The 10541-nt window shown below is 39.2% G+C and overlaps 1 protein-coding gene across 4 annotated transcripts in view; it reads left to right on the forward strand.

Moving 5' to 3' along the window:
• The window catches only part of glcci1a (glucocorticoid induced 1a), a 25257-nt gene that overhangs the window by 9444 nt on the left and 5272 nt on the right, over nt 1-10541 (forward strand). The window contains exons 1-4 of one of the 4 annotated variants that reach the window (XM_015020496.1): nt 184-332; nt 8489-8623; nt 8830-8982; nt 9079-9289. In XM_015020496.1, the coding sequence (XP_014875982.1) occupies nt 8839-8982; nt 9079-9289 (355 nt within the window). In that variant the 5' untranslated portion in view covers nt 184-332; nt 8489-8623; nt 8830-8838. Of the gene's footprint in view, nt 1-183; nt 333-6995; nt 7562-8488; nt 8624-8829; nt 8983-9078; nt 9290-10541 lie in introns of those variants that run through there. The other 3 variants (XM_015020494.1, XM_015020492.1, XM_015020495.1) reach the window with 3 other exon arrangements.

Genomic DNA, 10541 nt, shown 5'->3' on the forward strand with positions numbered 1-10541 from the left:
ATATATATATATATATATATATATATAATTTAATCAGCTTACAAGGGCAGAAATCAAAACAATAAAACAGACACATCACCTAAGCTCAGAGAGAAACTTTAACTTCAAAGTTAACTTTAATTCTTCCCCAGTTCAAACTTGAGCAACTTTTAAAGACAAAAATTAAATTTTTTCCTCAGTGAAAAAAAAATATCATTATGGGAGTGTCACAATGATGTGCTGCATGAAGTGAGCATGTTCTCCCGGTGTGTGGGTGTGTTGGTTCTCCCTGGACATCCCAGGATATTCCAGAACTACAACCACCCAGCAGGCCCAGTAGTACAGGCTGTAGGGTAAGACACATTGTGAATTGTAAGTCGATGTTTTTAGTTGCTTTTAAGATGCAGAGGGAGCAGGTACAAACAAATATGACCAACTACTTAAATAGCATCTGAAATACAGCAGTGGGCATATTGTTCCTCAATGACAAAGTACGACATGAAAGAGCTTCCTTACAGAAATAATACCGTTGTAATTGTTTTTTTGTAGAAAGATTGAACTTGTGATGGCATATGGCTCTGCATTCAGCCCAATCCTACCAGTCTCGCTCGGCTACAGAACCCTGATGCCTAGTAGCAACACGGAGGTGGCAGATAACACTATCTCACTCTTGAGCATCCACTTCCCCTCCTTTCAGTGGCCTGAGCAGCTGCAGTTTATGGCAAGCTGTGCCCGAGCTGGCTCTTCTTTGCCTCCTGCAGCAAAGGAAACAATGCGGCTGTGCCAGATGACAGCTCAGTCCATGTGTGGACATGCATGTTATGGCGTTACAGAGCTGCAGGGAGGAGCAGAGCTGCCGCAGTGGTTTACTGATGTGGAGCAGGAGATACAGGGCAGAAAAGGTCAGATAACAGAAAGTTAGCAGTGTTATTAGATGAGCATTTTATACCATAGAAGGTGGTTTACTTGGTAAGCATGACTAATAAAAGAGAAATACATAGGCTACATTCACACAGCAGGTCTTAATGCTTAAATCAGTTTTTTTTACTGGAATTAGATTTTTTTTTCATGGTCATTCATATGCCTGAACCATGCGACCACAATCAGACATCTGTGTGAATGGTTTTCATCCCAAAACCAAACTGCATGCACAAAAAAATAACGTTGACATCACACAGCAGCGCTCTGTTTATGGAAGACATTCATAGATGGATTTTAAAGTTATTCTGTAAGGAGAGTCAACAATATAGTCCCAAGATCATAACATGAGGGAAGCTAACAAAATGAAAGCACAACTAATATCAGCGGCCTTTAGTGGAGAATTGACTGCAACTTCTGTAGAGGAACCTATTCAGATATGTCGTCAAAGCCAGGAGTGAAGGGATTGTGATCCTACATACAGACTGATTCCATCATTTCATACTTACAATTTACTTCTGGATTTCCCCCTGCCTTGTTTCGACGACATAAAAGTCGGATAAAATGCGACATGACCGTTTAGACTGCAGACACTTTGACATTTGAAAACAATTAGATATGTGTCTGGTGCAGCTCAGGATATGAAAATGACAAAGATTGGATATTTTGAGTTAAAGATTGGAATCCGGTTGTTCAGACTAGATTTGCGTTGCATTTGCCTGCCGTGTGAATGTAGCTTCAGCTGTGTTGCTAACATTCTCCATTCAAGAAGATACAAAATGTAATCCTGAAACATTAGAAAATGTGTCCATCTATATCGGCTCCATTTGCTGGAGGGCAACATCTTAACCATACTTGAACTGCTATAGGGGGGCCGAACACAAATTGTATGGGCCCGGTCATACTTTGGACACCACTGCTGTGATGGAATCATTTGCAGACTAATTGGAAACAACTATTTCTCTGTTGCCAAAAGCTATTTTTAATCAGAAATCTGAACTGATGAAAAACATGGCAGCTAGTCAGACCCGTGGCAAACAATAAACTTCACACATTTCTGTCAGGTATTTAAAAACTAGAAACAGTTTGAACAATTTCAGAACGCTTTTCCATCTCCTGTGTGACGTAGAGAGAAATTACATAAAAACTATAAAAACTTCTACAACTTAAAACTCATAGTTTGTTAAAGCAACTAGCCCCCAGCTTGACAGTTTGAATCTTGACAACCTGGTGATATGGCTTACAAATAATATCTCCAATGTTCTTCCTGCCAATTCCAATTTTCAATTTTGATATAACTTTACTTTCTTTTCTAAAAAGAAATCACAAATATTTTTTAAAAGTTTTTTTTTCTTTCATCCCTTCCGTGAGTGGACTTGAATTCAAAGATTTTGAAGACATTAATAAAAAAAAAAGTCTGTAATAGATTCTTTCTCTTATTGTGGCCTTTATCAAATATAAATAATTTAGATAATTCTAACTGACCTAAAAAAGAAACATTTTCTCAGATTTAACTCTGTGAGAAAAAAAGACGGATGCCTTTTTATCTTGCTTGGTTTCCCCCAGTATATTATAAGCCTGGCGGCCCGCCATGCTTTACTAGCCCCGCCGCCAGGCTAAGCTTAGCTTGTTTACGTTTCTAGGAAAGGAAAAAAAAAATCATTTTTTTTTTGTTTGTTTTTTAGAGCCGAGCTGCAAGCGTCTCTTTTGCTCTTAGCATTTCACTAGCAAAGCCGATTTATTCCTAAAGGGTAGGTTTATAATAGATAGGTTTATAGTTTATGCATTTAAAGCCGACAGCACGCGGACCAATCACACAGCTGGCGCCTCTGCGCTTTGCCTCGCGCTGCCGCTGCTTTACCTCAGCGGGATTGCGTGCACCTCCTTTCACTCAAACTGGACACAGGCTGACCTGTTTGGATATTTACTTCAACCCACTGTGAGGGATTATAGTCTATTGGAGAACTCTAGGTAAGAGTTTAAAACCCGCCGCGTTAGCTCTGGTTGCGCAGCTCAATGTGAACCGCAGGAATAACTTGTAGCGAATTCAGAGGTGCGTTGTGGAGCAGTGAGAATGATTTATCTTTGTGAACGAACAATTATATGCGGTGTTTACATCTCAACACGCTGCCCAGCGTGTGGCTCTGTGTCTGTCTTCCCTGTAAAGATTATGTCTGTGGTCCCGGTTGGCCGGAGCGTTTGTGGATAATGAGCAGCGCTAACCTGATCATGCAGGTTCAGCCCGGTGAGGAGCTTTAACGCTCTCCTCGGAGTCACGCATCACGCTGATTTTATATTGTTTTATTATTATTTTTAGTATTATTTTTCCGGTTACACGATGCATCAAACCATATCAAATGTGTTGTCTACTTGGAGTTAATATGCGCCGCCGCACGGAGATCTGAGAAACTCGTCCCATAAACTCGACCAACCAGAATAGTTTCTGTGACGCTTATTAAAAACTCAACAGACACGAAATGGAAGAGTTACTAAAGCCACATTAGCAGCATTGAATTAAATCTCCTGTTTGTTGCGCATTTCAATGTCACATGCTGTTCTTTTTTTTTTTTTCTTTAATTATGTAAAGCACCTTGAAATGCCCTGCTCCATCAGGCCCCCTGAAGCCCTTGGGGGCCTGATGGAGCTGCTGACTTATTTTGGATTAAACAGAAGTGCAAATTTGTTGTTTTCAGACTAGTTGTGGGTTTAAATAGCATTTTACTCGAGAGTCTTTTCCCATAACATATAATTACACAGTAATACTTTTACATTTCCTGTCAACTTAACATCTTTTAATACAAAACACGGTGGACCACCGGTGGACCGACTCGACACCCCGACCACCGGGCTTAGCAAGTTTTCTGGGGGAAACCCTGTCTTGTATGTAAACTTCTGGTTTCAGCTGTCCCTATATTATATTGATTGTGTTTCTAGCAATACATCAAAATAAATTCCAAACCTTATGTTGTTTTCACAAAAAATATTGACTTGACTTGATGTTTTCCTCTGAAATTATAGGTAATGTTGCAGTCTATTTAGAATGAAGGGCTTAAAAAATACTTCTTGTGCAGGGTGGTGCATCGTTTGTGAACATTCTGTGGTATATTTGGGACCAAATCATCCAAAGTTAGAATCTCTTTGTCAAACCTCTGGGAAAGCTGTGAATCTGATCTGGTTGAAGTGTCGGGTAGATTTCTGGTTCTTCTTCCTGCTCAATCAGTAGGCTTTAGTCTCAGCAGTCATTACACCAGACAGTGACAGCACCCGTTCTGCTAAGCTGTTATTTCCCCCATTTGCTGCTGTCCATCAAAATGTGTTCCTGAGTTGAAATGTCAAGGATCTGACAGAAAGTGGAGGGAGAGATCTTCAATCTGAGCCAGTGATCTGAAACGTGAGCAGCAGCAGTTGGTGCAGTGCCTGCAGTGGAACTGGTTCTGTGGCCCACATCCACAGATCATCTTACAACCGTTACACACTCTGCCTTTATTGATAAATCCTGCATGCGTTCTGTTTCTGGAGAGAAGAGGGTCAGTGTCAGGACTGACGGAGGAGGACAGGTCTGAACACGGTGCCTGGTATAGATGTTCTTTGGGAGTTCCTGTAGTCATAGAAACACACAGTGACAGCTGGGATAAAAACTGACCTCTAGAGGAACTTTCACACTCAGGTTCCTAACCCTGAACCTTCCAAAGATGTCATAGAAGCAAAGATAGAAGTCTGCTTTAAATCTATTTCTGTTGTTTATCTGCAATGGAAACAGTGACACCTGGTGGACATTTGGTGACCCAGCTTTTAACTCTTCTTACTGTGGGTGAAATAAACCGAGTAGGTAGAAGAGAAAAGTGGAACAGTACACTTAAACCTAGATATTTACACTCATTTCCTCAGTCTTACATGAAATGTGACTAAATGTTTCCTGTTTTTACTCAGTTCAGGTTCACACCAATGCTTTCCTTTTTCTAAATGCCAGAGATTGTTTTAGAGAATTGTTTTAATGTCATGGTAGTTTTGACCCGTACCTGCTGACAGAACCGGTGCAATGGGATCAGGTTTGTAAGCTGCCTTGCTCACATACACATACACACACACACATACGTACATGCATTGCAGAGTTTCCTCCGGTGTATTATAAGTAAGACGGTTTGTTTAGCGCTGTTTGTTTATTTTAATAAGAATTTTAATAAGTTTTTATACTCCAGTACAGTGACAGTAAAGATAGATGAAACAAGGTTTATAGTTGATACATTGAACATATGATGCCTGCTGAATTTTGTAGCTTTTAACATTATTTAACCCCATAATGGGCCGCTGGGTTGAAACGTCAAGGAAACATCTGTGGCCTTAGCTACCAACAGGCTTAGCAGATTTCCTTTGGGAAACCCTCCACTGTTTTAGTCCATAGTACTGAGATCATGGTTTTGTGATGGCCACTTGAGATTAGTGGCCATCTACTAATGTCATTAGATCAAAATTTCTTTAATTTTGGAAGACTAGCGATTGGCCAATGCTAACATGTGAAACCGATCTTCTTTACTTCAGCAAACGTCTGAAAATCAGTTTCTGTCCCCTATTGGTCTGTAGTGAGAGAGGGCTGACTGACTGACTCACCCACCAGGTCATGTCTGCATGAGCGCGGTTGACAATAATAACCACACTGTTACAAACTTGGCAGCTTTGTCACTATATTTAGCTTTTCAAACAAAAAAATGATATCAGCCAAATTCAGAATTGGCAGGTTAAGTTTTTAAAGATTGGCCAGAAATCTGCAGTCGGTGTACCATTATTTAAGCCACTTTCGACTCACTAGATGGTTCTGAGGGACATCGTCCACTCAGGACTCCCATCTGTGTCCAAACTTCAACATCACCCAGACATGTTCTCAGACCACAGAACATGTCTTCAAAACAGTGTTAATACTTACAGCACTGGTCTAGTCTGGAGGCTTTTGACAACAATTTTTGGGATTTTAGTTTCAGTCACATTTCTGTCAAATGTAAACTAGACTAAAACCAAAATTTGTTTTAGTCTAGTTTTACTCACAGACAAAGGAACAAAGGATATTCATTCTGAGCTGGAATATAGTTACATTTTGTAACGCACTAGTGCACAGATAAACTTTTAAACATTATTTAGATTTTCCTTTGACTACATTTTCAAAAACTAAAACTCAGAAATAAAGATTTATTTAAAAAACTAATGTGATCAGATTTCTTTTTAAGATGTACGCATACATCATTCCCATCTGACATGTTCTATCTGAACAATAAATGGGTTTATTTAAGTCCCAAGTATCAGTGATATACCTGTCACAAGTACTGTGAAAGTAATTTTAAACTTTAAATAGGGTTTCTGGAGGATAACTATGGGTCTGTTACTGTAACAAATTTAACTGGATAATAAATATCCCAGAAGTTATTGTGATAAACAATAATCACAATATTGTTGTTTGAGACCAAGTAGCATAATGGTAATGGCGTTATAATGCAAGAACACTTTATCATAGATCAATAATCTTTAAATTCTCATGAACATTTAACACTGGAACTGCAAGACATTTTAAATATGCAAAATAAATAAACAGAACAAANACAACAGAAACAACAAATAAAATGGATGCTTTAGTCTGTAAACAAAATTGTGCATTGAAAAAAGTGGCTAGTTGAGACCAAAGCACAACATTAAAAATTTTTGTTGTCCAGTTTTTGGTAGAAAGAAAGGAGAAAAAAAATTTAAATGGAAATTAAAAATCTATTTTAAAAATCTGAGCTTGTTTTAATATATTTGATATATCATACAAGTAATCATGGTGTCAGGTTGATTGGCTTCTCCAAATTTTCCCTAGGTGTGTGTGTGTGTGTGTGTGTGTGTGTGTGTGTGTGTGTGTGTGTGTGTGTGTGTGTGTGTGTGTGTGTGTGTGTGGTTGTTTGTCCTGTCTCTCTGTGTTGCCCTGCGACAGACTGGTGACCTGTCCAGGGTGACCCCGCCTCTCGCCCGGAACGTTAGCTGGAGATAGGCACCAGCAGCCCTCCCCAACCTCACTAAGGGACAAGGGTGTATAGAAAATGGATGGATGGGTGCAAGTAATTGATTTATTGCTTATTGCGACAGGTGTAACTACTGTAACGTCACACAGAAGTGAAGCTAAATGTAGTTGATAGCTACCAACAACGCTCCTGACAGCTGAAGAGCATGAAGCCTACAGGAGATTTAAAGAAACAGAGCAGTATTTTCAGGACCAGTTATACAACAAGGCCAGGCCCTGTTGCCTTTGAAATTGCACCATCAATTCAATACAACTTAATTTAAAAATACGTTATTGATCCCAAAGGAAAATTAAATAAAAAAGAATGAATTAATTAATTAAACTTAGGTCCATTTTGGGATCAGTCCCCTGTATGTTCTGAATCTGATCTCAGAACAGTCAACTGGCCTGGTGTGTATTTTTGACCGGTTTCCATTGGTTACAGCTGCTCCATGCATGTTGTGGAATGCTCCTGTGTGTCCACTCCTGTGTTTATGGTGTTGATCTGGTTTGGCATCATCTGACAGCAGAATGGGTGGGGGAGACAGGCTCTGTGAAAAGGTTGTTGTTTCTCCTGCGCCAGGAGGCGGTGCTCAGCAGGACAAGCAGTGGGCCCTGCTGCCGCTGATCAGCCATGGATATGTGGGTATACACAGCAGATAGATGGATTCTCTAATAATTTTATTATTTTTTTTTTTTTTTTTTTTTTTTTTTCAAAAATGTTTACCATAGCTCTTTTCATTTATTACTTAATGTGATGTTTCTATAACTAAAAAAGACTTTTACAAAATATTTTTGTGTTAGTTTTACTCAGTATAATGAGCACTGGTCCAAAAGGTTTGGTTTTTGTCTCTCAGGGTACCTGAGTAACAGTGAAGCGTCTAGAAGGAACAGAACAGACTGGACTTCTTATGGAAGCTAAGATCCTTCAAGGTTTGCAGCAAGATGCTGCAGATCTTCTATAAGTCTGTTGAGAGTTTCATCTTTTCTCCCATCATCTGTTGAGGCAGCAGCATCAGAACCGGGGACCTAAAAAGGCTCAACAGCCTGATAAAGAAGGCTGGTTCTGTTCTAGTTCTGTTCTGGTTCTGTTATGAGGACGACTTTGGAACCTCTGAATATGATGGTGCAGAAAATGATTCTTCATAAAATCAAGAACATTATGGACAACCCTGATCATTTTCTTCACGAGACTGTGATGGCAAAACAGACAACTTCACTGTAATATAGACTGCTACAGTAGATCTACCAACAGCCATCACTATCTAGAATAACTCTTTGAAGAATTTGAATTAATACGAGTTAAAACTACATTTATTTCTCTCTGAGATCAATAAAGTAGAAGAGATTTCATCTGATTCAATGTTAGAGAAAAAAGGTTCTACATGTTTTAAGTGTATGTTAATTTCCACTGCATTATAGGTTCCAAACCAAACATTCTATAATGCATCATGTTGCTCCTTACAAATCATTCAGTGTAGTAGTCCATAAACAAGTGGGCCTGTCAAGTGAGTGCGGCTAAACCACCAGTTTGTCCAAACATCTGATTTTCATGTATTCTGCTCACAGGATCAGCAGCTGGAATCCAGGAGACAGGAAGGTGATCCAGAGGAAGAAGAGCAGCCTTCCTCCCTCAGTGGAAGAGCAGCTTCCTTCCTGTCCAGCTGTAACAGCCATACCTGCACAGCAGCCTGCTACATTGAGGTACCTGCACCAGTACCTGGAGCTTCACTTCATTCATTTTGTTTATTGTGCCGCATGGGGTTGAAACCATTAATCATATATCATGATTTATCAATTATGGTCAACATATATATAAAACCTGAATTGACTCAACAATACCAGGAGTCTTACTTAAAATATTAAAGGAAATGTGCATATGCGTGTGTACGTGTGTGTGTTTACTGCAGCAGTTTTCCATGTCGAAGTCGGCCCAGATGCCGCTGTCCAACATCACGGTGCCAAAGCCCTCCATCTCCAGGGTGCCCAGCAGCATGGAGGGCATCAACCATGAGCTGGAGAAAGTCTTCATCAAAGACAACGGAGAGAAGGACGAGCTCAAGGTTCGTCCCTGTTGAGCTGCTTCTGTCCTGTGTCTGTCAGATCGTTGTGTCTCAGAGCTCATTCACATTCTGTTTCCATCCCCTGCTGCTCTGCAGTCTCTGGAGGTTCCAGACGGGCGTCGGGCACCCTTCCCTCCCCAGCAGCGGAGTAGTAGTTCTCGCAGCGTGGACACCCAGACTCCTTCCGCCCCGGGGCGGTCCAGCAGCTGCTCTAGCCTGTCTCCTTGTCCCTCACCAGCCTGTCCTCCAGGGTCACATGATGGCAGTCCTTACTCCACAGAGGATCTGCTGTATGACCGGGATAAAGGTCAGGAACAGCAGCATTAAAAACATTAATGTCTCAGTCCAAACCCAGGCCTGACCTGAAGCATTGAGGTATCACTGAATTAGAACCAAACAGGGTCAGATGTTATTCTCACTTCTATGGATTTTTATATTTTCCAGCACCTGTTTAACAACCACAGTTACACTGTGGAATGTGATTTCATCCAGATGTAATAACATATTCAGACAACATTGTTCAAAAATGCCAGCTGGTAAAAATCAGGTCCGCACAGCAACAGTTCACACCGCTGAGCGCTGCCTCGTGTGTTGTGGTGTCTCTGTGGTTTACCTCGGCACAGATCACATGTGCTGCCTTTAACTCAAACTGGACCATTTGGAAGACATTCTTGCAGAGCAGGTTCACCTCTACTAGTATTTATATGAACCCACTGAGGCTCATTTTCAGAGTACTGCATCGAGGCGTCAAAAATAAAAGTTAATCTACTTGATCAACTCACAGCCACCCAAATATTATTTATCATATTATCACGCTTTTAGAGGTTTACATTGAACGCATAGTGAGGCTGATGTGAGTGCGCAAATCTTTGACAGTGAATAATGTTTGGTGTTTACTTTTCACACACGTATGCGCACTACTAAACCATTACCTCAAATTTAATAGCAAATTAACAATAAAAATCAATATAAATTCTAGATCTATGATCAGTGTTAAAATTTCAGGAATTCTGCAGCTGCTTAGTTTGCTCATGTTTTGGGTCAACAAGCAATAAATGTCTTGTTTTAAGATCAGTTGGCTGATTACTAGTGCAAAAAAATTATTTTATTTCAATTTGATATTGAATATTTTTGTATTTGCATTTTTAAGACTCCGTGGGTGTGCTTAATTATTGTCAACAATATCTTCCTAGAAAATATAATTAAATAGTCATACAACTGTTAAGATGTTTTAAGACAGAAATAGCTGTTTTATTCCCATGCAACCTATAATTTACCCAGTCATCCATGGCTTTCTTTCTTAGTTCCTTACAGTTTTTGTTCAATATTTTATATAGAAATATATATATATATATATATATATATATATATATATATATATATATATGTATGTATGTATGTATGTATACATACATACATACATATATATATGTATATATATATATATATATATATATATATATATATATATATATATATATATATATATATTTTATATATACATATAATATATATATATATATATATATATATATATATACATATAACATATATATATG

This window comes from Poecilia latipinna, unplaced genomic scaffold (genome assembly GCF_001443285.1).
Source record: "Poecilia latipinna isolate Pla-1442-1.1 unplaced genomic scaffold, P_latipinna-1.0 Scaffold2595, whole genome shotgun sequence".
Taxonomy (NCBI): Eukaryota; Metazoa; Chordata; class Actinopteri; order Cyprinodontiformes; family Poeciliidae; genus Poecilia; species Poecilia latipinna.